General features: G+C 44.4%; 1 protein-coding gene across 9 annotated transcripts in view; it reads left to right on the forward strand.

The window, feature by feature from the left end:
* The window catches only part of RBFOX1 (RNA binding fox-1 homolog 1), a 1,177,605-nt gene extending 1,162,692 nt beyond the window's left edge, over nucleotides 1–14,913 (forward strand). For all 9 annotated transcript variants that reach the window (XM_032392249.1, XM_032392251.1, XM_032392258.1 and 6 more), the window contains 3 exons: nucleotides 114–166; nucleotides 14,227–14,302; nucleotides 14,655–14,913. In XM_032392249.1, coding sequence (XP_032248140.1) covers nucleotides 114–166; nucleotides 14,227–14,302; nucleotides 14,655–14,802 — 277 coding nt within the window. In that variant the 3' untranslated portion in view covers nucleotides 14,803–14,913. The remainder of the gene's footprint in view (nucleotides 1–113; nucleotides 167–14,226; nucleotides 14,303–14,654) is intronic.
* The last annotated feature ends 9,895 nt before the right edge of the window (nucleotides 14,914–24,808 follow it).

Raw genomic sequence — 24,808 nt, forward strand, 5'->3', positions numbered from 1 at the left:
TCCATTCGAACGAAGCACCCCTCCCTCCCCGCATCTGAATACATTCACCCAGTTGGCAGAGAGCACATTTCCCCCTGAGCGAGCAGTATTGTGAATTTTATCTTCTCTTCCAGAAATCAGTTCGTCTTCGTTGCAGCAGATGAAATTTCTTGTAACACCTCTGCAGGTAACAAACATTGCTACTTCTTGATGCATCCATCCAAAGCTCAGTATTCTCTCTCTCTCTCTCTTTTTTTTTTTTTCCTTCACATGCTGCAGTTGGTCACTCTAGAAAGTTGAGTTAAAAAAAAAAAAAAAGGCAAAACAGAAACAAAGTCCATATATCTTTGGAGTATAGCTGAAGCCTTCAGGCTCCGCTGTCTAAAAAGATACTAGGCATTTTGCTAACTTGGATATTTTATTTCCAGTCTTAATGATACATGATCTAGAAAAGTAAGACTATGTTGAATGAAGCCACAATACGATCACGGTATAAGCAGTGCTCTTATGTTAAAATGCTGAACGGGGGAGATTAAGGACACATACGTGTGACTTGTATGTTTTTTGACGTATTTTGCCTGGGTTCACACAGATGTATATATGAATTATTTGGGATCTTTATTGAATGGTTATAAAAGACTGAATTCAGAAAGCTAGAGGCATTGGAGAATATAATTATCTCTGTCTCATGAGAAGGGGATCTTCATTCTATTAATCAAAGATCCTCCATCTCCTTTCTTTTAAAACCTATTACAAGTAGCAGGATTTAGAGAGACAAAGTCTTCTGCTTTTGGAATCAGGGCATTGGCAAATGGAAATTGCACAGTTACATGATGTGTCCGTCAAAATAACGCCTGTCTTTTTGCTTTGATGTGGTTCAGAACAGTTATGTTTGGACTTTCATTAGCATGGAATTACTTGATTAAATGTCAAGATAGGTGAGTGCCAACAGATTCGGGGTTTTTTGGTTTTGGTTTTTTTGTTTTGATTTTGGGGTTGTTTTGTTTTGTTGCTTTTAAGCCTGAACTTTGACCAAAACAATTACTAGGAAATCTTACCAGTATGTTGCTTCTAGCCAACAAGGGAGGACTGTACAGTTCATGAACATGTAGTTGAGTATGAAATGACCTTCAAAAGCCTACATTACACAGAGCCTTGCAGATAGAACTTCATCTGCTACCAGTCACATTTTATCAATGGAGCAGTAAATGAAGGCTTGTTTGCTAACGCTTCACTCCCTACTGAGTCTTTGGTGAGAAGGAACTAAAGGAAGGACAGTTTGCTAGGAACATGTCTCCAGCAAAAGGATGGCCCGGTTTCATTGATAGAATCGGTCTCCATATTTTTAATGGCTGAAAGTCTTACCCTGCGAGTTCAGGAGGTATGCATGCTTATATTTTAAAGCAACAGCTTACTCCATTTCTATAAAACCCCTTGGGTAAGGGCTCCCCTATTTTCCTTCCTCAACTCCTAGCCTCAAACATCAGTTTCTCCCTGTGAGAGGTGGTGACATCCCTAACACTTCACTAATACTTAATAGTAGAAGGTGGATAGTTGTGTAGCTGGGGGTGGCAGGGAATGTTCCTGGGATGCAAGAGACATTTGACATCTTCAAAACCTAGGAAAGGGAGCATGCATCTGAAGGGGTAACTGACCAGGGTGGGGAGGGATGTTGGCTTAAAATGTGAATAGATGCCATTGGTGGACATGCTGCCTTCTACCGCCTCCACCTCTCTTGTTTAAAATGTCTGCATGTCCCGCTGTATCTTAGGTTATATTTTGACATCATAGATCAAACACTGCGAAGTTGCAGCTTTAAGAGGTAGACATTGATTTCATCCCGTGACTTAACAAACCCTGCCTTGTAAGCAAGTGGTCCACACACTGTTCCTAAAAGAGGCCACAGATAATCAAAGTTTGCCTGGGTAGAGTGCGTGTTTTCACCCACCTTATCTGATTTAGGACAGCTGCTCAGTAGATTCTTAATGAATTGCTATTGATCAGATTTCAAATTGAGAGAGATATCCCTGTTGCTTTGATGGCCATATTAATAATACGTTGTATGCTTCATAAGGTTCAATTTGAACTCTGAATTTTGAACCAAGCATGAAAAAGGAGATACCCATATCAATCAAATGTCAAATTATCTCCCAGCCAGTCCTCCCTCCTCATAGAGTGAATATGGAAAATCAGAATCGGTCGGTCAGCAAAGGTTGTGATTCATGGTTTCGACGAAGTCTCCGAGCGCCTGGGAGAACCCGGGGCACCCCTGTTCTAACCAACAACACCATCCCCGCGTGCAGAACAACACCCCTTAGGGCAGGTCTCTTGAATCCTGGTGTCTCCTGGATTTCAGTGTTCGACAAAAGACAACTTCTCTCTTTTTAAGTGAAGAAAGAAATCAACAAGACACTTAAAATCTCAGTTTTGAGGGCTCAATGGATTTTATAACTGAAATTCTTATAAGGGCGTATTATTCTTACACAGCTGCCTGTCAGGCAGATCTGGCCAGTTTTGTCAGTGGCTCGGGGTAAAGATGTGAGATGAAAATCGCCAGACAATAGGATCTGTGGCACTGAAGGGGTCTTCTTCCTGTCCCCAGAGGAAAAGTGATGATTTTTACTTGGGTCTTTTGGAGAGGATGCCAAAATGTCGACTCTGCTTTTGCTAGCCGCGTAGAAGAAACTTTCTCGTTCGCATGTGCACTTTGTGAGACTGTATTTGTTTTCTTATTCAATAGTGTCTCCAGCACTGGTATTCGTTGTTTGGTTTTGCGTTTGGTTTGGTTGCTCCTGAAAGACAAAGTGTTCATGTGGGTGTCTCTGGCAACTGGTCTTTGCAGCACTGAACCCCCAGCATGCATGGGGGTTCTCATTCTGTACCATCAAGAACCTTTCATGAGTTGGATCCTGCAAGAGATGGCAAAAGGGACAAGGTGATTTTCCCTTCTCAGACTCGAGGTCTCCCTGCCACTGTGACTCACTGGAGCTTTTCCAGGATGGGCTAGTGATTGTAGTAGAAGGAGAATATGGGTCTTATACTCGAATGAAGGTTGAAAAGCCAAGTTAGTGATTTTGGCAGAACAGCTAGAAATTCATTTCAGTTCATTAATATGTCATCACTGTGTATCAGCAAGTGTTCTGAGCCCTCAGGACATAGCATTCAATAAGCCAGGAGAAGCCTCCCTTCAAAGAGCCTCCCTTCTAGTGGAGACCAGACACCCAACGTGTAGATGCAAAGGCATGTGATAAACTTGCATGGCAAGTTATACAACAGCTATAATGATCAAAGAGCAGAGGGCCGGATAGAAAATAGGATGCAATGTTACTTTAGGCTCAGTGAGCAGAGAGGACCTCTCTGAGGGGGTGACGTTTGAGCAGGGAGGGACCTGAATCAAGTGAGGGTGTGAGCCAGGTACAGCACTGTGGAATCGTAAGCATTTCAGGCTGAATAAGCAGCAAGTGCAAATGCCATGTGGTTGAGGCATGCCTGAGGTGGCCAGGTTCAGCAGGATGTGCAGCAAGGCCACAGCCTATGAGTACAAGTCAAGAGTTTTCAAGATCAAATCAGGAAGACCACCAGGGCTCAGGACAAATGAGGACTTGGAGAATTTGAAACCACTCAAGATTTAAGTGTGGTAGGAAGGCACTGGAGGGTCAGCTGTGATCTGCCTTATCATTTTAATGATGAGTTAGACGGCATTGTGGAGAACAGATCGCCAAAGGACAAGAGCAGAAGGAGCACTAGTTGGGAGTCTCTTACAGCAGTCCAGGGAGGGGTGGCAGGGGCCTGGGTTAGGACGATGGTGCTGGAAGAGCCAAAAAGGTGGTTGGCTTTGGGCTGTATTTTGACCGGAGAACAAACAAGATAGGCCGGCAGATTAGAAGTGGATGAGGTTCGGTCCGTGTTAAATGTCCACTCTCTCCCTCTTGTTCCAGGAGTACGTCAGTTATTTCCATGGAGTGCTAAGACTTCTTGTCGCCATGAGGCGGGAGCCCTCCATCCCTGCAGTCCTTGTCCCTCAAACGGGCTTCGCTGAGTTCTCCAGGGTGTGACAATAACTTCCTGTCATTTTTGAGCAAATTCTGTGTGCTAGCAAGCATGATAAATTTTACGTATACATAGATACCTGCATATACGTGTGTGTGTGCATATATGCACATAAGATTTATCACATCAGCTCAGTGAGATAGTTGTTATCCTGCTCCTCCTCTTAGAGGTTAAAAAAAGAAAAAAAAAATGCTCAGGCTCAGAGGACTTCGGTAACTTGGCCCCAATCCCAATGGAGTCCGTCTGATGACAAAGTTCTTTCCACTAGACCACACTGCCCCCACGTGCTCCTTGTATTTTGACCTTGGACCGTTGACCTTTGCCTCCAGATGGAGTCCTCCTGCTCTCTTCAGCTGTGCTATCTTGCTCCTAAAAAACTAGTGAGTTGGGGAGCATAGTTGTTAAAATGTTGAGGGGCCCTAAGGGAACTAAGCAGCTCTCCACATGGCTATTCCACTGGGTATTGATTTGACTTGGTGCGTCCCCTTCCTGCAGCAGGTGTGTGTTGAATACTCTGACATGCTGGGGGCTAGTCTAGGTGCAGGGACAGGGTGATGACGGAAAGCAGCTGCCTTGCTGGGGGGCATTCTGCGTATTCCGGGAGATAGGGTTAAACAAGCAATGTGTGTTCCGGGTCAGTTCTCCAAAAATCTTTCTTTTGCTGAAAATCAGTGGCTAAAAATGATAAGCCATCCCCTAAAAACTACCAGAAACTTTGAACTAGCTGTTTTGGCTGCTGAATCCCAGCTGCTGCCTGCTCAAGAGACTGTGTATGCATGCTTGTGTGTTTATGGGGTGCAGGTGGAGGCTGAGTCTCTGTCTGGCAGCAAGTCTGGCCTCCTCCACTGGGCCAGCACTGTCTTAGAGGCATGGGACTCCAACCTGGGGACACACTCCCAGTTCTCTATGAGTACTGGACACTAGGTAAGGGTGGGGGTCTGCAAAAAAGCCCTGGCCAAATGAATGGCCAAAGCCATTAAAACAATCCCCTGTGAACGGGCTGCTATATACTTTATGAAGTAATTATTAGAAGCAAGTTCATGGCCACGTGGGGTGTCCTCACCCTCTTCCACCCTTCTATCCCCGCCCATCCTGCGCATGTATGTTGCACACACAGGCACATAAACACACACTCGCACATCCACACAGCCTCAGATAATATTTAGAAGTTTCCAAATGGGCCATTCCCCTAATTGATCCTTCGGCAAACTTTATCTAATTGTCTTCCTTACATTTTGGTGATTTGATTATTCAGCAAAGTCGTCATGCAGTAAATTGATTTGTAGTTAATTGGTCTGTTTCAATAACATGTGATGTATATTATAACAGAAGAGTGCAGGGTGTTCAGGGAACATACAAGCAAAGGAACTTAGTAAAAATAATTATACCATTTATTGAGAGCTTGCTGTGCACTAGGCATAGTTGAAAGCTTGTTACAGGCAATAGTGATACCTTATAAAAATAAAATTTCTCTATGAGTTTACTTATAAAAATTAAAGATATCCAGATAGTTCTGAATTAGCCTGAGTGAGGGAGTGCTATATCAGTGCAGAATTTGAATTAAAAAATAGAACAGCAGTTATCAAACATCAGAGTGCATGAAAATCACCTGCAGAACTTATTAAAAATGCGGAATCCATCTCCTCTTTCCGTGTCCCTGCCCCAGAGATTCTGATTTATAGGTCTGGAGAGGGAGCCTGAAAATCTGCATTCTTACAAGTTCTCCCAGGTAACTCCTAATTCTTTAGGAACTACAGAGCTGATCAATCAGGAATCTTTCCCCCTTCAGTGGTAAGGAGAACACAGGATAGGTTTTTCTAGAGTTGTGCTTGCAGTATAGCCATATAGTGTATGTGGCCAATAACCACATTTGGCTATAGGGCCCTTGAAATATGGCTGGTCCAAATTGAGATGAGCTATAAGTATAAAATACATACTAGATTTTGAAACCTTAGGACAAAAATTATGTAAAATATTTCATTAATCTTTAAGTTGATTACACACTGGAATGGTACTATTTTAATATGTTGGATTAAATATATAAAAATGAATTGCCCCTCTTTTCACTTTTTTAATATGGCTACTATAAAAGTTAAAGTGGCTCATCTTTGGCTCATTATATTTTTATTGGACAGTACCATCCCAGAGTTAGATTTTCATTCGTTTTGTTCAAATGAATATTGAAAGGGTTTGTGTGCCCCAAGAACTGGTCTCTTAGAGGTGAGGGATACTCACCTGGAATTAAAATATTGTGACATAATCTGGATATTGGCAGTGCATCCTGCCTTTGTGTTTTGTCTCCAAGTGAGAGTATAGTGTGTGTGTGTGTGCACTTGCTCGTTCTTCTCACCCTGCTAGTTAACCTCTCAGAATCTCTGATCTGCTTACATAGTGTATGGGGGCTCCAGATGCTTACCTCAGGGGCAGTTCTGACACATGTACTCCATGGGCTTTAGTGTGGTGACCCCATCTGGGATAGAGAGAAGGCAATGTTACCTTGAAAGCAGCAATAACTGACACTCATTTGGTTGCTGACTGGTAACCAGTAACCCTCATATCAACCTCACTACTGCCTTATAAAGCAGTCAGAATGCACCACGACGTCCATTCACAGATGGAGGACGTGGCTCAGAGAGGAGATAAACTTTCTGAGATTACTCTTTGTGGTTCCCCCAGTAGACTGAACCCTACCTGGGGGCCATGTTGATTTCAAAGCATGATGGGGATTTCTTAGTGATTTTGGTAGAACAGTTGTCAAAACACAAAGAAGGTGAAACAGCCTTTCTATGAGGAGGATGGCCTTGAGCTTGGCATTACAGAGAGCACGGCTATGGGTCTTTTATTTGAGGAGGCATTCCAGAGTGAAGGAATTATGGCCAAAAGCAGGACTTACTGTGTCTTCTCAACTCCCAGGTAGTGGCTATTACTCTGCTCTGATGAATCCAGAATCAAGGTTCCTATCTCAGACCTGATCTGTCGGGATTCAGAATTGAAAGAGGTTTTGAATTGCACGGAGAGATGCCATCTGATTTGCCATGGGTGGAATGGTCTGTTTCTCAGATGTTACAGGTGTTACAAGTGAACTTACGTATACAGAGTTCAGATGTGTGACAGTTTGGATAGGCAAACTCTACGGTTTCCTGTTTAGAAGCTAAAGAGTCCAGAGGATGTTTTCTGCACTGGTTCTGAGCCGAGAAAACATGAGGCTGAAAAATGTATTAAGTAATTGGAGAAGGTGATCAGTTCAAATCCAGGCTAAGGAAGTGAGCAACATTCAGAAATGTCAGAGTCAAGTTGAGATGACTTCATGTTGTTCATTTGGAGAATTTCTTCCATTTCTACGTGGGTCTTTTTGGGGAAGTTTTGCTATATTTGAAGTGGTTTTATAGATGTTTTGAGTCTGGGACTGGTTAAGATCCTCTCCCATGTATCTTGAGAAGCTTTTAGAATAAAGCTTGGTCACCCCCCCACCATGGTCTACAAATATATACTTGTAGACAAATGGTTTATAAATGTCATTATCTAGACTAAAGCTAGGACAGGCTAGAATAGTTAAAGAGGAGTGTCTCCTTAGTGGATATGTTCACTGAGGCCACTGAGCCCTCAGACGACTCTCCATACGAAAGTGAACGGGAACATCCCCTTCTAACCCATCTCTCTTTAAATTCTTTCCCAATACATTCAAGTGGTTCCCACCCTAATACTTTCAAGAAGATTTTTCCCCTATTGTGGCAATCCAGGATGTGTGGTATGAGGTCCTGTGAATCCTCTTATTTCTTCCTGTGGGAACAGGTTGATTGGCACCAGCTGTTCCGTGTCTCTCTGCAGTGGACAGAGATTAACTCATTGTCTTTGCTCTGAATGACCCTGAAAGATTTGCCCCAAATCTTGGCCATTATTACCATTTCTATCCTAAGATCTTCTCAAACCAGTGCATGTTATGCTAACCCAGACTATAGAGCCTAAAGTTGTGATGTTCTACGATTTGAGAAAGGAGGGTTTGCACCCTGAGCCTTCTTGGTTGTCTGGTAGATGTTTGTTTGCATGAAAGTCAGAGCCCATTCATCTGCAGGATAGCTCAAGCTATCCCAAACCAGGAATTGGAAAGGGCTTCTGCGGCCTCCCATATTCTGGGCTGCCTCCCTTCATCTTTTGAAATGAGGGATTTTGTCTCCATCCTGAGCCACAGAAACCCCACAAGCCAAGGGGACCTGTCAGATCCTGCAGTCCAGAATCACCAAGGGATCTGTCAGAAGTCTTCCACCTCTTTCAGTAGGACTGTGGCATCTTACTATGTTCTGCTGCATGTTTATTAGTGATGAGTGTGAGATGGGTCAGTTGGAAAATATAAATGCCTATAACACTCTATTTTTGAAAATGGATTGATTTGCAGTTGGATCAGGGAAGGAACTAATGCAATAGCTGGGGCAGAGCTGAGGAATTCCGAAGCCCACATACCCTCTATGTGCTCTTTTTCTTCCTCTTCCTGACTGATATTAGCTGTAGCTCCTTTCCAGCCACTGACAATTGCCAAGAGCAGAGCATTTTCCCAAACGCAAAAAAATGCCTGATCTGGAATGGTGTTCCAGATGCTTTCTTTCTGGATGAGGGGAAAGCAACAACCTATCAATCAGTGGATTATCCCAGCAGCAATGAAAACCAAAGGATTTTCTTTTGGAAGTCCTTTGGTTTTTCATTGGAAAAGCTCAGGAAAACCAGTGCTGAAGTGGGATGAACATCTGGGTGGGATGAGGAGCCCCTCTTCCCGGGCAGGTTAGCTTCTGTCTTCTCACGGGGTGTCTCAGACACCCAGACCAGGGCGAGCCATTCTGGGATCCAGACCTCAGTGGACCCTCCACAGGGAGGGGAAGGGAAATATCCCTTAGCTTAACCATCGCTCTCCAAATAGCAGGCTCTTAGAACCGCAGGGTGATGGTATGGTACCCCCTTTGTATACTGTGTTGTACGTGTGTGACCGGCATGGATTCATTTTCCCAAATGTCTTTCAGACTGTATCTTAGATATAATTAGGAGGGCGCTATAGCCTCTGATGACAGGGCAGACACCCCAGGGATGAGAAGGCATACTCTGAAAAGCATACTCTGCAACACTTGTGTGTGTGGTGGGGGCACAGTCCTCCAGATGTCGTTGCTGCAGTTCGGCCGTCCAGGAGAGCTACACACCACCGGGAACTTCATCTGGGGGGTGAGGGTTTTTCACTTCCCCTTCTGCTCCCCCAGGGTCTTCCCCGCTATCTCTGGGACAGGAGGCATGGGGAAGTGATGCTACAGGAAGAATAAAGGTCTGAGGAGGCATAAAGGCTCTTAACTGAGATATACAGAGTAAAATACAGAGAGTGAAATTAGTGTTCTTACTATGTCCCTATAAGAAAATCACTTCGCTGCGCTAGAATCCTGGTGTGGGTACCAACACAGCTCTACTGTATTTCATTATAATCCAGCTTGTTCCAACTAAATTCAGATCTTAATAATAAGTAATATTTGCATCTGTCAGTAAAGTTCACGAAGCACTTTAATAAACACAGGTTCTCGTTTCTCACTCAACGGGCAGCATAGTTATTCATTTTACTCCAACATAACGTTAGGCTCAAACACAGCACTTCTAACTACATCTGTAACTCATAAATTAGATAGTGCTTAACTCCACAAGTATCTGTAAGTTGACTGCTAGAGCTACATGCAATCATGTTAGAAGAGAATCTTTCCCTTGCCTCTACAGACCAGAAGTCTAGGCAGGAGTGAGAGCCTGGCTTGGCAAACTCTGTGTAAGATCCCCTGCATTGTAATCTCGTATCTGTAGACTGCTTTGGACTCTAAAATGTACCTGGTTTCTTTCCATGCACTTTATGAATTAGACAAGGCTTAGACCCAACAATACCACTTCATGAACAGGAAAATGAGGCTCAGAGAGAGCGACTTGCCTAGTCTTTGAGAAAGGACATTGCAAAGGCAGAACTTGAACTTGGATCTTCTTGCCCCGTGCCCTGTGCTCTCCCTAGCACCATGGGTGGCCTCCTGGTTTTCACTTGTTGCTGAGGTCGAAAAAAGGTGGGCTCATGATGGCATGGCCGCAAGCCATGGTGAGGTCACCAGGAAAGCTGTTATCTTCTATTTCATTGTTTGGTTGGCTTTTCCCTAAAGGGCTTTGATGAGCTTGATGGCATCTTGGCCCGTGTTCTGTGAACTCTCAGCGGTGATGTGAAATTACACACTCTGTATTCCCAGAGTCCCCAGAAACTTATTTTCTGAGTATCTTGAAGGGTTTTGAATGTCTCTGGGAACAGCTGACCTAGAATCTTCAGAAAGCCTACCTGGAAGAATCTTGGCTGCTGACAGAATCCTAAGGATGGGTGCAAGTGTCTTCTCTCCTGTTTACTCCTCCCTCTCGGTGCCTTTACTCCCGCAGGGACGTTGGCTTGGCCCTTTGTTTACCTGCACTGTGGCCAGTGCTTGGGTGGATGCTGGAGATAAAAAAAAAAAGGTGAACAAAATAGACTTGGCCCCACCTCCCATGGGGCTGACCTTCCTGGCAGGGGCGGGACGGGTCAATAACCAGGTAGGGAGATAAGTAAACAAAATTGTTAAGAGACTTGCTACGTTACATGAAGGGCAGGCAAGTGCCAAGACTGTAAGGAGAAAATGAATTTGCACGTGTTCACGGAGTAGCAATGAGGCCAGTGTGCGTGGAGCACAATGAGCAAGGGGCAGAGGGTAGGAAGAGAGGATTAAAAGACGAGCAGGGGTAACTCATGCAAGTTTGGGTCTTATTCTGGGATCGATGGAAAACCACTGAAGGGGTTTAAGCATGGAAGTGATATGTTTAGATTTATATTTAACTAGATAGATGATGGATGGATAGACAGGATAGGACAATAGATAGATAGATGGTAGATGGGTTAGCTACAGAGGTTAAGTGGCTGGTAGTTTGTAGAGGCAAGAGTAGAACCGAAGAGACAAGACTTAAGGCTGTTGTGGATTTGGTTCTGATGAAATCCTGGTGGCTTATGTTAGGGTGGTAATAGTGTGAATGGAGTCAGGTAGACACCTGGAAGATTTCATCTGTAATTTCTGATGGATGGGATGTGGGGACATGGAAGCATTATGACCTGACTGCATCACTGCCCACTTTGCCAAAGGGATGGGTGGCGTGGAGGGTGATGATACGTGTAGGTCACTCATAACATGGCGGTCGTTAAGACATTTCCCCATCACTCCCATCGAGGTCCCTGGGAATTGCCATCTTTCCTCTGGGTTGTGCTTAGCCAGCTCTGAGGACATTAGGTCGCTGGCGTGCCTGGCATTTCTGCCGCAAGAGCCGCGCTCCAGTCCACGTCTTCCCTAATAACCTTGTGTCTAAACTGTAGTGTCACACAAGGGCGTGTTTAGAAATTAGCATTTGAAAAGAAGCCTCCTTGCTTTCAGTTTGAGCTGACATGGTCCCTTTTCCTCTGTGGAAATGAAATTTATTAATCATAATAAAACCATCGGATTCTGAAGGTAGAGGTCACCCCGAGGAGAAAAGGAGCCCGCTCATTTACGAGGAATAGTTCAGTGCTGCTGTATTTTTCTTCTGCCTTGGAAAAGAGTACTGCCAAATTGTTACCTTGGGTTTTCCACAAAGGTTGAAGCTCTGCCCAGTGTTATATAGGCAAATAAGAATTTGCCATTAAAGTATGTGGAGGGAAGAGGTGGGAGCTACGTTCTCATTGAATACATTCAGACTACCAATATGTTATCTCCTCAAAAGAGGAAATTTTTGCCACAGTAAAACCATTCCCCAAATTCTAAAAAAATTAATTTCTTGAAATTGGCATTTTCATACTCGTTTTGAAGGAATATCATCATAAGTGATGCTCTGGCATCATTTACTAAATTCCCAAGGATTTTCAGTTTATCTTTGCATTTTATGTCTTGTTCGTAAGACCAGCTTTGCTGGGTGAAAGTGCATCAAAATAATCCTATTAGTGGTTTCTTTCTTCTCTAGACCAATGACAGACTCTTTTCTCACAAAATGAAAATCAGCACCAAAGTCATATATCATGTCCTTTTACCGCTATTCACCTCTACTTCTAGTTATGTGGGCAGAGGCCTAACTTTCATGGGTGACCTCTGTGAATATAAGATTTCTTCAAAAACTTCATCCTTCTTCTTCTTTTAATACACCCTCTGGCTTGGACTTATATCTGTTCTTCTTCCCAGAGAGAGGGAGCGTTGTTGACTGAAAGCCATCTGATTGAGCCAAATCACTCAAGGGTGTCCCAAAGAATGAAAAGCAAGAAGGGGTTGACTGTTAGTTTCCCTGAGAGGGTCACCTCAAAAAAGAAACATCTATTCATGTCCCTGCTTTGGAGGATCAGGAGAATACTGTGTGTTGAAGCAAAAGGCCTCATCTAGGTTATCTGAGCTCAGTGACCTTTGAAATAGGCAAGGAGGCTTTAGGAGTAGGACACAGCTGAGGAGAACTTGGTATAATCAAATATTTCTTTTCCATTTGGGGTCTAACTCGGACCCTAAGAGTTAAAAACCTTCACCCAAGCTTCTTCCCACTGTCCCAGACTCCATGACGTCCATCTAGTACATTCTTATCCTCCAATCATGAGAAAGAAGACTGGAAGGAAAATGGGGGAAAGACAGGAAAGGAAAGGAATATAAATACATGCAAATGAGACTTTAAGAGATGGGAGGTGAGCTTAAGGTTGATAGTGCAGACAAACCATCTCTTCCTGCCTTGTTCCTTCATTCCCTAAAGGAAAGTCCAAGAGTCACAAGCCATTGATAATGGACATATATCCCATGTAGTGGCCAGTACCCGCATCCCCCAGCTGCTGTGAGCATTGGCTGCTAATGGCGCACAGCTGCTCCCTCCTTCAGAGAACTACCCACTGCCAAAGAGAGTCATTTTAACCCAGAAGTTATCCTCCATTCCTTATGGAAGCCCATAGCTCACGCTTAACTTCCATGGGCATTAAAAAACCAATGCACTTGTCTCCAGATAGGATCAACTCTGGGGTGCAGTTCACAGGATCAGGTAGAAGTTAGTCTCCAGCTCAGACCATATCCTTGCTTCTCTATTTTTTCATTCTCCAACCAGCTTGCCTGTCTGCCCTCCTTTTGAAAGCACTCCTCGACAAAGCATGTGCATAAGAATCTCCATTTCAGACTCTTCTTCCAGGGAACCTAACCTAGCTTAATGCACCTCAGCTTTGATCATTACCAAAAGGCCAATGTTCAAACTGTCTCCAAGAAGATATCTGCCAGGTCATTCAAGTGAGGGTGCTAGACACCACGGAAAGAGCATACAGGGTGCCCTGAGAGATTCAAGGATCAGCTCTGACTCCGTTTGGCCCTGTGACCTTGAACAAGTAACTTAAACTCCCTGAACCTTAATTTCTGCTTTATTGCTGCAGTCAGTCCCAGACATTCAGTAGGCATCCATCTCTTTGTTTTTATTCCAAAGCCTGTACTGGAAGGCATGGCAGTGGAGGGAGGAGGATGGGAGAGAGGCAGAGAAAAACTCAAAGATGAGATCTCATCCTCAAGACATATTGTTCAAAACGTGTCCCTTCTCAGAACCCGACCATTGATTGATGAGGTAGAAGTTCTGGGGTGATAGGATCAAAATCAAATCAGACTAATTCTTGAGTGGGGGGCGTGGGGGGAAAGGTCCTACAGACCCTTCAACGGTCCTCCTGTTCAAGTACATCTGTTATTTTCTCTTCTGAGATGTCAGACCCTAACCGCACCGACTGGGCCGCTCTACCCTTTGTGACCTACCTTGTCTTGCTTGACTGGTAACAGCTCAATTAGGAGAAAAGACCATCTCTCTTGAGAATAAAAGACATGTTCTTTGTGGGTACTGGGCTTCGTAAAACCACTCTTTCAAGTTGTTTCTTCTGCCTACCTCAGGCTCCGTGGTAGCCCCGAGAGCAGTGTAGACACGGTTCTACGAGACAGGAAAATGCATTATTATCTCGCCAGCAATAGTAAATGGACAGAAGAATGTGTTGGACACAGTTGGACTTCTCTCATGTTATGTGGCAGATGGGAACGTGTTCCCTGTCTCTGAAGAAGAATAGGGCCCCTCCCCACTGTCTTGGTATTTTTGTATTTTACGGTTGTGATTATGACTTTGTAATTGCGTATTATGGATTAATCTTCACCCGTGTCTTCCTTCCAGTTACGGACGAGTTTATGCTGCCGACCCCTACCACCACACACTTGCTCCAGCCCCCACCTACAGCGTTGGTGCCATGGTGAGTACCAGTCCCTCCTCCTCCCCTTCCCTTCCCCCAGCTGGGACCTTAGTATGGGTTGACGGTTGACGTCCTTGCACTTTCCCTTAATTGAATTTGTCTCTTGTGCTAACAGCAGCTAAAATGCCACATTAATCCTCCCAGTAAACTTGATAAATGTCTTAATTTCTTGGCAATGTAGTGCATGTAAGTTATTATATTTCTAATTTTGCAAGTCTCACCTAGCAGAGCACTTACCTTAATGGAATAATTAGTCATTTTGATAATTAAATCCATCACTAACAGAATGCAGTGTCAATGCAGAACTTTTTTTTTCTTTTTTTTTTCCCTCCCTTGCTGCTCATTCACATAGCCCCAAGGTTCCAGCCCCAGCACAGACTTCAGAGGAGCTAAGCTGCACACTTCCAGGCCTCTGCTGTCAGGCAGCTGAGAATCTGACTGCCTCTCCTCCCCTATTACAATTCATGTTTAAAGTCATAGTCGCCCAGGAAAGAAAATAGAGAGAGGGGCACACTTTGTGTGTGTGCCTAGTACATAAGGAATTAATTAGAAGGAATCAGCTGGGTTTGGGAGTTGTCTTTTGTTTTTGGGTGGGGGGAGCCTGGGTTTTTGTTTCGGGAAGGGTGGGGGTGGGGGAGGGCAAAAGTGGGAGGTGAGGGTGGGGTGAATTTGCCTGTACTTGTTCAAACTTCTATGCACTAAAACTCTTGAGTACAGTAAGACGTGCCCATCACGTGAGAGCGTATGCAATCATTACAAAGCTTTTGGCATGCAGTTTTCTGCTTGGGATCAAGAATATCAGTCCTTATCCTAAAAATAAATCCCCATAGGCATTCATTTGAATCGCCAATACTTTTAGAAAAAAAAAGGAAATAGTTAAGTGCCACCTCATAGCCATCTAGAGCCATGACCAGACAAGTCACTGGAGCTTGGTCATAGAGATTCAGCCATGATTTGGAAACGTATTATTTTGCACAAGCTCAGTTACATCAAGCAATTCATCTGTAAACTCCCCTCTCAAGAGCAAATTCCATCCAGGTTGTTGAGCCAAGTCAAGTAAGCAGTTGATTTAAATTTTCATCCTGATTTTGCACTCAGCAACTCTGCCTCAACACCTAGCCCGCTTGAGGAATGTGTTGGAAAGGAGAGTTGAATCGCTGCATCCCATCAGCTGTCTACGTTTGGCCTCTTGGTGTAGACCGAGCTTTGCCTGGCGGAATGTCGCATTAATGAATCAAACAAGCAAACAAAATGAGACAGGGCAAACCCTTCCATTGCCCAGCCCGTGTCAGAGTCTTTCTCTAGCAGGACTGGCCGACGGAATTTGGTCTTGCAGGGATTTTCTGCAGAAAGAGCCATTGGGGGAGGTCAGGCCTGGTCCTGCCGTTAGTTCTCCGAGAATGACCTGGGATGGGTAGCGGGTGCCTCCATTTCGGTTGGTTTTGAGTGTCTATTTTTCACATTAGTCTTTTTTTGATGATCCACGTGTTGCAAAAGGAAAATGTAAAAAACACACCCCTCAAATTGCTTTGTTTCAGAATGCTTTTGCACCCTTGACTGATGCCAAGACTAGGAGCCATGCTGATGATGTGGGTCTCGTTCTTTCTTCATTGCAGGCTAGTATATACCGAGGGGGATACAACCGTTTTGCTCCATACTAAATGACAAAACCATTAAAACCTTCCAATGTGGGGAGAGAGGAAGCTTTCTGAGGCCTGGGTATTGCAATACACGCAGTAGTACATCATTTTAGCAGCTCTAAAAATTAAAAAAAAAAAAGAAAAAAATTACATTTTTTATCTTATACCTCAGATATTTTGTTCTGTGTATTTTAATATTGTGGGTCTTTAATTTCTGAAGGTTCCGTAGTTTGGTTGCTGGCTGTAGGAGTTTCTGTGGTTGAAATAGAGAGACGCTAGCTATGAATAAAAACTGGTTTAGGGCCATATCCAGAGTGCTATATCATGTAAATGAATTATATATGCTGAATCTTAAGCTACTGGGGTTATCAGCTGTCCGGGAAGAGTGTAAGTGACTACAATAGTCATTTTTTTCTGCATCTGCATTATTTTATTTTACGAGCGGGAGAAGGGTGGGAGGGTCTTAGGGGATGGGGACTGGGATTTGGGCTAAAAGGAAACACGAAATAGTAACTGACGAATCCAAACGACCCACTGCACCAACAATCATATGTCAGCGGTTCTAAGTTACTCATTGAGTTCAAGCCAAAGGTTATGTTGTTAAGGGGGTGCTTCTAAAAGCACTTTGTGCATCCAAGTTGAATGAAGCTGTGCAAACCCACCCTTTAAACCATTCCACCTGGTAGTATTCAGCTTCTCAACCAGCCGCTAGTTATTTAGGCAAAAACTGGTAGTTAGGCCATCAACAAGCATTCTTTTTATATTTCTTCCAGTATAATAAATTATTGATATCATTGCTGACTTTTATATTATGGGAGGGAAAAAAATAACATTAATAAAAAGGTGATAAAAAGCACTGTTTCTATTTTTTTCTTTTTTTCCAAAAAAAGAAAGTAATAAAAACTTAAATTCTTTGTACCAGTTAAAAAAAAAATGTATAAAATTTACATCTGTGCAGTGGAGTTGTTAAGTTCTAGAAACAGTCTATGAAGCTTTAGTTTTAGCCTAAGTAGAACAACTGTTAGAGACAGATGTATAATTTTTATGGAATTACATGATAATCATATTCGGATTTATAGAAGCATTTTACAAGTATTGCAATCATTGAGTAGAGATAATCATGGTATTTTCATCAGCTTGGTACTTTTTGAAACATGACTGTGTTGTGTGAGCAATCTGCAATTTTTCTGTCCGTGAGAGCCGGCCCTCCTCCTCCGCCTGGTCCCCAAGGATTCTCTCAAACCAGTATCTTTAGTTCTGTCTCCAAGGCCCAGGACACTTGTCAGAAGGAAGCAAAAAAAAAAAAGTAGGCTCCACCCTCTTCGCCCCCGCCCAAGAACAAAGCTCCGCCCCCCACCCACCTCAGCAGCAGGGCCAGAGTGACACCGCGGAAAAATTGCAGTTTGTACTCCTTCTGTTTGAACTCTTTCCATGTTGTCCTGTTTACAAGTTAACCTAAGTTGGGGTATCTGTCACGGGTCTTCCTGTTTTTGTATTTAAATAAAAAAACAAACAGCGGCCAGCCGCCTCCAGTAGTTTTCGCGGCCATAGGTCAGTCTCCCTGTGTACAGCTAGGGCCTGTGGCACGCCCTTCAGTCAATTATCAACTCACCGCTGTGAACCTGCCAATCTGCTTTAACAACTCTGCTTTCAAACAAAACCAAACAAACAAAACTTAAAAAAAAAAAGTGTTTGTGATCCAGCTTTCTCTTGTCATCCTATGTGCATGCAGTAAGATCGGTTGGATATTAAACCATCAATAAAGTTTCACAAGATTTGAAAACAAAGTTTCTGTAGCTTCGATATCTAAGACAGATGCTCAGGATCTGGAGAGGAGCAGGCGGGAGGGACCTGCTTAGCAGCCAGAAGCAAGCATGTCAGACGTTCTGTTCAGCAGACTGATGTGGGTGGGGGAGGGAGGGGCGAGGGGCTGTTTTTATAGCATCACGGAGACATTCTCAATCCCCCACCTGGAGGACAGTGCTAGGACCATGGGTGCCCGGTGGGTGTGTTTAAAGAAAACACTCAATTAAAATGCTCCGGCATCCTGCCCCCGGAGGGGAGAAACGTGGAAGGGACAGGGGGCTCGGGAGAATCAAAAGCTCTCCCGATGGCCTCCGATGTCAAAAAAAAAAAAAAATCCAGAATTTGCAGTGTATTTGGAATCACAAACATAGAATTCTTACTGTGTTGGTTAAAGTAAAATTAATTTGCAGTTTTGATTTTCATCAATGAGCTGTACTTTCCCCCATGACTGTATGTAATTTTAATAAAATCATTTAGAGCAAGTGAGTGCCACACGATGTTTGTTACAAAAACCTTTCGTCTGGGCACTCCGCCAAGATGCCAATAAGTCATTTTAAAATGTATGTCAGAGATGTAAACGAACATTTTGGATTTTTTTAAACAGTATTTATTTGGAATGTTTTCATTTATCTAAATAACTATTGCTATTATGAATTATGGAAAAAAAGATTAATATCATGTGTGGCATATAGTGACTTCTTAACACACACATCACGCAATCTGCAAACCCAGAAAACGTGTATATCTGTCTTTAGAAATTAGTGTTTATATCACTTACAGTGGTTTGTGAATAAAGAAAAACTGGTTTGTAATATCAAAAAAATAAAAGCTTAGTCTGAAAAGGTACGTGCGAGTCGGTGTTCTGAGTCCTTTTGCTTCCGTGCGTTTCTGGGGACAGCAGAGTCCACATGCACACGCGTGGCCCCAGTTGGGCCCCCGGGGGGTCTGGGGGGGTGGGTGCTGCCCGGGTGACGGGGTGAGTGGGAGGCTGCCCATGCCCCTGGCCGACCCAGCCGCCTCCTGCAGGAGCACCGGGCCACCGGGCTCGGCGGGCATTCCTTCCGCATTCATCTTTCCAAAGAAGTCTGGGGAAGTAACCAGCAATGTTTAAGAAAGAAACCACTACTCAGGCGACTGATTCCCCAGCAGGGAAATGTTGCCAAAAATTGTGCATTTCAAACAAAACATATGAGCAAGTCATTAATACAGTTTTGGGGGGCGGGGAGGCATGGGTGAAGAAGATAAACATGAGCACGAGGGCTACAGTATCCATTTCCCAAAGGCTTACTATGAGCCAAGAATCCTGCCCAGGCTCTTGTGCGCCTTATTTCATTGAATTATTTAACGTTGCCATGAGGGTTGAATCACGACCCCATTTAGGTATCTTAGTACTATCTTAATCCTATCTCATTTAATTGTCTTAGTATCTCTATCACGTTGGTAACACATATAAAGACTAAACAAAATCTAGGGTGCAGAAGCACTTCTGCGTTTGAAGCCTGATCCAGTCACTTGCGAGCTAGAGCCCATGGCAAGCTAAACCAAAGCTCTGTGCCCCAGTCTCCTCTTCCGTAATTCAGGATCGTGCTAACACCTACCTCTTAACATTGTTGTGCAGAATAAATGAGACCGTCTCCGTGACAGAATTGTAAGCTCTTATGATGTATGAGGTAAAGTCACACATCAAGCAAGCGGCGAGTTCGACATTCTAGAAGGGGCATCCTAACCGGAGTTGGGTATATGTATTCTCTCCTGGCCCATGGAGGGCTTTTAGCTTTCAACTTTAGAAATGAGAAATCTTACCCTAAGTGCCAAAGGCTGATGTTCATTCTCCAATCCTCTTTCCACAATGTAGGTTGTCTTCCTAGTTAGTATTAATTACTCCATTTCAAGTATATCCAGTGGTCCCTTTTCTGTAAACTCCTCGAGCATAGGACTGTGCAGGTCCACACCAACTTCCATTGCCCGATGAAAGTTCCTGGAAGATAGTATTTTATAAATGAAGACAAGAAGGACTGACAGGTCATATGATTTGCCCTGTCATGTCTAGCGACTACTGGAAGAATGGTCCATGTGAAGATCTGCCTGACGCTGAAGCCTATGCCCTCCTCCAAAAATTCTGCTCCGTTACTGATGGTGGTGGTGTCAAGCCTAGGCTTCTGGTTCTCTCCTTTCAGAATATGGGAGGCTACATTAATTTTAAAAATGAATTAACTAGCTTTATCCTGGCACATGGCGAGAAGGGTGATAATTATCTCCTAAAATGCTGATTCATAACGGAGTCCCTGCCCTGTCCAAATACAGGGATGCAAGTCTAGATAACAAAAGCAGTAGCCTATGTTAGGATCTCCCAAACCAGGCTCTTCTCCAAAATGAAGGTAAGCCTATACATTTTACGTAAAATGAAGAAAATTAAAATGATGGCTGAAGTGAAAAGGCCTGTTAAAAGACTTGACGGGTGGATGCAAGTGCTTGACACCTGCCCCCTCCCCCACCTGTATGCGTTTGGGAGGACAGGAGCAAACAAGCCCAAAGGAACTTGTGATGTGCACGCTTTGTGTATACACAGACGCTGCTCTTAAGCTTTATGTGGACAATGCCTGGGAGGTAGTCACAGCCTGATCCCAACTGTATTTTTTCTCTTACAACAGTATTCAAATTAAATAGTAAGACCTCCTCCATGTTAAAAAATAAAAATAAAACATCGCAGATACGATTCAATGAACTTAGAACCATTTTCTCCACCCCAATGTCTCACCCAACACCCTGACAACCTGGATTATTTATGATGGCATCAGAAGGCTGTTTCTACGGAGCACTTCGCTGTCCCTTGCACGCAGGCATGCACACACACGTTCATGTGTGTATACTCATGCACTCACAGAAACAGCTGATGAGCTTGTTGAAAAAGCACATTCCCGGGCCCCATGTGAGACCCACTATTGTCCGGGGAGGAGTCAGCTTTCATCCAACTTCCTGATGGTGTTCCTGTTGGATTCTCCCCGCAGATCTGACCCTTATCATGTCGGCAGAGCCAATTGATGTGCATGTGTGTACGTGTGTGTGTGTGTGTGTACACATACAGGAGCACATACCTACATGTACCCACATATTGATGCACAGTCCCAACCTTTCTCTGTGATGAATTTTTCATCGATAAAGAGAAGAATTAGGACTGAAAATAATATCCTCACAAGGGAAGATATAAAACAGTCATTTTTGTTGGAAAACTCAAAAAGACGGGTTTTGTGTGTGCACACAGAGGTGTGCACAAGAGATTGGTATGTAAATTCACCAGGTGCAGGCTTTTCTGAAGGGTATGAAATTCTCCTTGTGCAGTTGCTCAGGATTTCAACATGATGGGTGGAATTGGACCAAGGGCCACGTTTTTCTCGCATCCCAAAGCAGAGTCCTTTAATCGTGGGTAACACCAGGGCTTGTCACTGCTATTATTTGCAGCCCTGAGGGATGCAGATGTGGGTGGACCAGAGCAGCTGCCCTACTGGCAATCCTAAAGAGCCCCCTTTGAAAGCACGGTTTCCCCCGTGCGCTGCGTCCTACTCACCTGGAAAATGGTGGGTGGGGGACACCAAGGGTGTGTCTCTGCCTCGGCGGGGGGGGGTGCCTAGGTCACCATGGCTGCCTGGACCACAGAGACCTGGCCTGGAGAAGAGAATTTACCAATCATCTCAAAGGGGAAACATTTTCTGGGTGGCTTGTTATGAAAACACCAAGGATTCTTTTAATATGAACGGTGCCATTTCCTAAAGGAATTGAGACTGAAGCCAACACTGAGACTCGCTAAGATCGTTTAGCTGGAGGCCGGCACTCTACAAGGGCTTCCTCTACACATTTATACACACATAACTGTCTCTCTACAGCCGTATCTACGAGAGGCATTTAGAAAGTCTCTCGGCCTCTCTGTCCTTCAGTCACCTCATCTAGAACACACGGGGGACAACAGTACCCACCTCGAAATGTTCTTCCAAGAGCGAGCTGTGTTTAAAACATGCAAAGCACGTCACCCGGCATATAGCCTTTTTCCTTTTTAACAATAAGTCATTTCTGTAGCCATCTGTATAATTTATACGTATCCATCTATATTTTATAGACTCAATATATATACTTTATCTATATAACATATATTACCTAAAATGATGATACATACAGATCTACACAAATATATATATATATATATACACACACACATCTAAACTGATTGCATGCACACATAGGTACAAATGCTTTTTAATATATGTTTATTTTTATGCGTTCGCATCATACCATATACCCATCAGTGGACCATAAATATAGATGCTAATTCTTATAAAGGACCTAGGCGGTGACAGAGGAAGTGACCAGCAAGCAGGGCCTTATTAGCTTTCTTGTCTCACTTAATCCTCACAAACCGGCCAGGCAGGTACCGCCATCACCAGGGTCCACCCACAAGGAAGCAGAAGCTTAAGCAGGTGGAGAGACTCTCAGGTACACGGCTCTGGGTGGTGGGGCTGAGCGGTAGGCATCAGCTGCCTGGCTCCAAAGTCCTTGCCGCCGCCAGCTAAACAACACTCAACACCCCCCGTGGTGGCCCAGCTAAGTCATCTGCCTGACCCTGAAGTTTACCCGCTGGAACTAAGAGCCAAACCCGGTGTTCTTTCCTTTCAGGCACACTGCTCTCAAAGGCCTGGCTTAACAACCACCTCATCAGCTCTTGTTTGGGGGGGTGGAAGGGTGGGGGGGGACACCCGAGGGGCCCGGGTCCACCTCGAAGAGTACGCCCACCCTGGCACGACCCTTCCTTGTCAAACAGAGCCCCTGCTTGTGGTTTCGCCATCCAAACTCCCCGACTGAAACAGGCAGATGGCACATTGCCTGAACGAGGCAGAACATCAGTGAGAGTCAGTGAGAGCAGGAGAATTCCCCAGGCTCCAGAGAAGGAGGAGAAACAAGGGCTGCAGGTGGAATTGGAGAGCAGAGACCCAAGAAGTAGGGTAATGGTGGAGCTGTGGGCAGGTGATGGTTGGGAGGGCGCGCGATGCAAATTGGCAGCTCATCAGCATGCAGACTTCAGCAAACCTTAAAAAGAAAGTTAAAAAAAAAAAGCCACAAAAAACCTGCCTAAAAGCAGACGGCTATAACTGCAGGGCAGCCAACGAAACCCTCGCGCTCACATCTGGAGAGTCAAACGTTCTGCAACCACACCAGGAAGTTGTCTAGAACGGAAAAACAGGTCAGAGGCACTGCATACAGCTCGCCTTTTATCTCCCCCAAACACTCCTGGGCGGGAGAGCAGCATTGAAATTCATGACTGTAAGTAGGATTTCAGCGCCAGCGGACTGCTCAGCTGGACAGGGCTGTCAGCATAAAGGGCTTGCTGCTTTTTCCTTTTTTATTTTCCTAAGCTGCGTGACTAGATGCTGTATTGTTCTTTCCACGATTTCCCCTTTTTTGCAAAGCCGAACCCTGCTTTTCCCCTCGCATCCTATGGATGGTGTGCGTGCGCGTGTCCACCTGCGTGCCGGGGCACCTGCTCTGTGAGAACAGGAGGCAAGAAGGAAACATAAACCCACAAAACTTTCAATGTCAGTTGCAACATTCTGATATAGAAATTCCTAATTGTTTGCGTCCTGCATGGCAGAGGAAAAACAGAAAACCCTCCTTTCTTTTTATGAATCATTTTCTCCCCCATCACTTCGAAACAAAACAGAATGACTCCTCTCCGCCGACAGGAAGACAATAGGTAATGGTTATTTTTGTTAAGCCATCGAAGACGCAGACAGGCAGCAGCGAGAGTGGAAAAGCAGCAAAATTTAGTGGTTAGAGGCCTTTTTTTCCTCTTTTAAAGAAATGTCTAGATAAACCTAAGTTTAGGTCCTATCTCTGCTATCTTCTGTCTTCTTCCCACCTGTACAAACTTGGAGGCAACTGAGCCTCTCTGGGGCTCAGTTTGCAAGTGGGGGAAGCGTCTACTTGGGGTGGCAATGAGAATTAAGTAAGACTGCATAGCACCAAGAAGTTTGGTTCTGGGAAAGTCACTCACCTCCCATTTGGGGGCCAAATTCAAACCCTGTGTTAAAAAGTGAGACATCAGTTTTTGTTTTTGTTTTTGTTTTGATGGGAGGAGGGAGTTCCAGCTGAACTTGAATTACGAAAGCCAGAGGATGCTCACCTACTGAAACTGTTCTTGAAAATCTTCATGGTGCTCTGGAACCTACGTGCACTCCACTGCGGTCATCAGGACGCAGCCCGGGAATCTCTACAGATCCACAGATACATATCCCTGAAGTGCAGGTGATCCTGAGAACAGAGCGCCACCCCACCCCACATGTGAGTCTCAGCTCCACCACCTGGTTCTGGGCCAGGCCTTAACCACCACATGCCCCCACTTCCTTGTTAGTCAAATAGAGGGAAATATCATTACCTTGAAGGGCGCCTGTGAGAAAGTCGTCAGAAAATGCACCTGAACTGCTCTGAACATAGAAAATGTGCAATAAATATTACCCCTCTTCTCTCCTTGCCCCTTCATGAGCCTCAAGATATTTTTTCATTCAGAAATTTCTGTTACTTGGGCGCCTCAGTCAGTTAAGCACCTGCCTTCAGCTCAGGTCATGAACCCCGAGTCCCGGGACCCAGCCCCGTATCGGACTCCCCATGCAGCGGCGAGTCTGCTTCTCCCTCTGACCCTCCCCCCGTCTTGTGCTTTCTCTCTCTCTCTCTAATAAATAAATAAAATCTTTAAAAAAAAAAAGAAATTTGTTACTTCCTGGTTTAGAGGATTTAAAATAAAACAAAATACTCAATGCCAAAACAAACCCACAAACTAGTAGAGGTACCAAGACCCACCCTTTGCCCCACACACAAAGGTAGGGGTGAGATAAATCAAGGCAGACCACAGGGATCCCTCACGCCATAGAACATAGGCAAGATTCCAAGCCAACCGGGACTGAGACAAGATGGACAGGGATATTTGATAAATTCCAAAATGCCAGTAACTCTCTGAGTCCCTTGCCACCAGTCTGGTTCTGTGCCAGCAGAAGAGTGCTGTGTCCACCCCTGTCCA

The sequence above is a fragment of the Phoca vitulina genome, unplaced genomic scaffold (genome assembly GCF_004348235.1).
Source record: "Phoca vitulina isolate PV1807 unplaced genomic scaffold, GSC_HSeal_1.0 scaffold66, whole genome shotgun sequence".
NCBI classification, from domain to species: domain Eukaryota; kingdom Metazoa; phylum Chordata; class Mammalia; order Carnivora; family Phocidae; genus Phoca; species Phoca vitulina.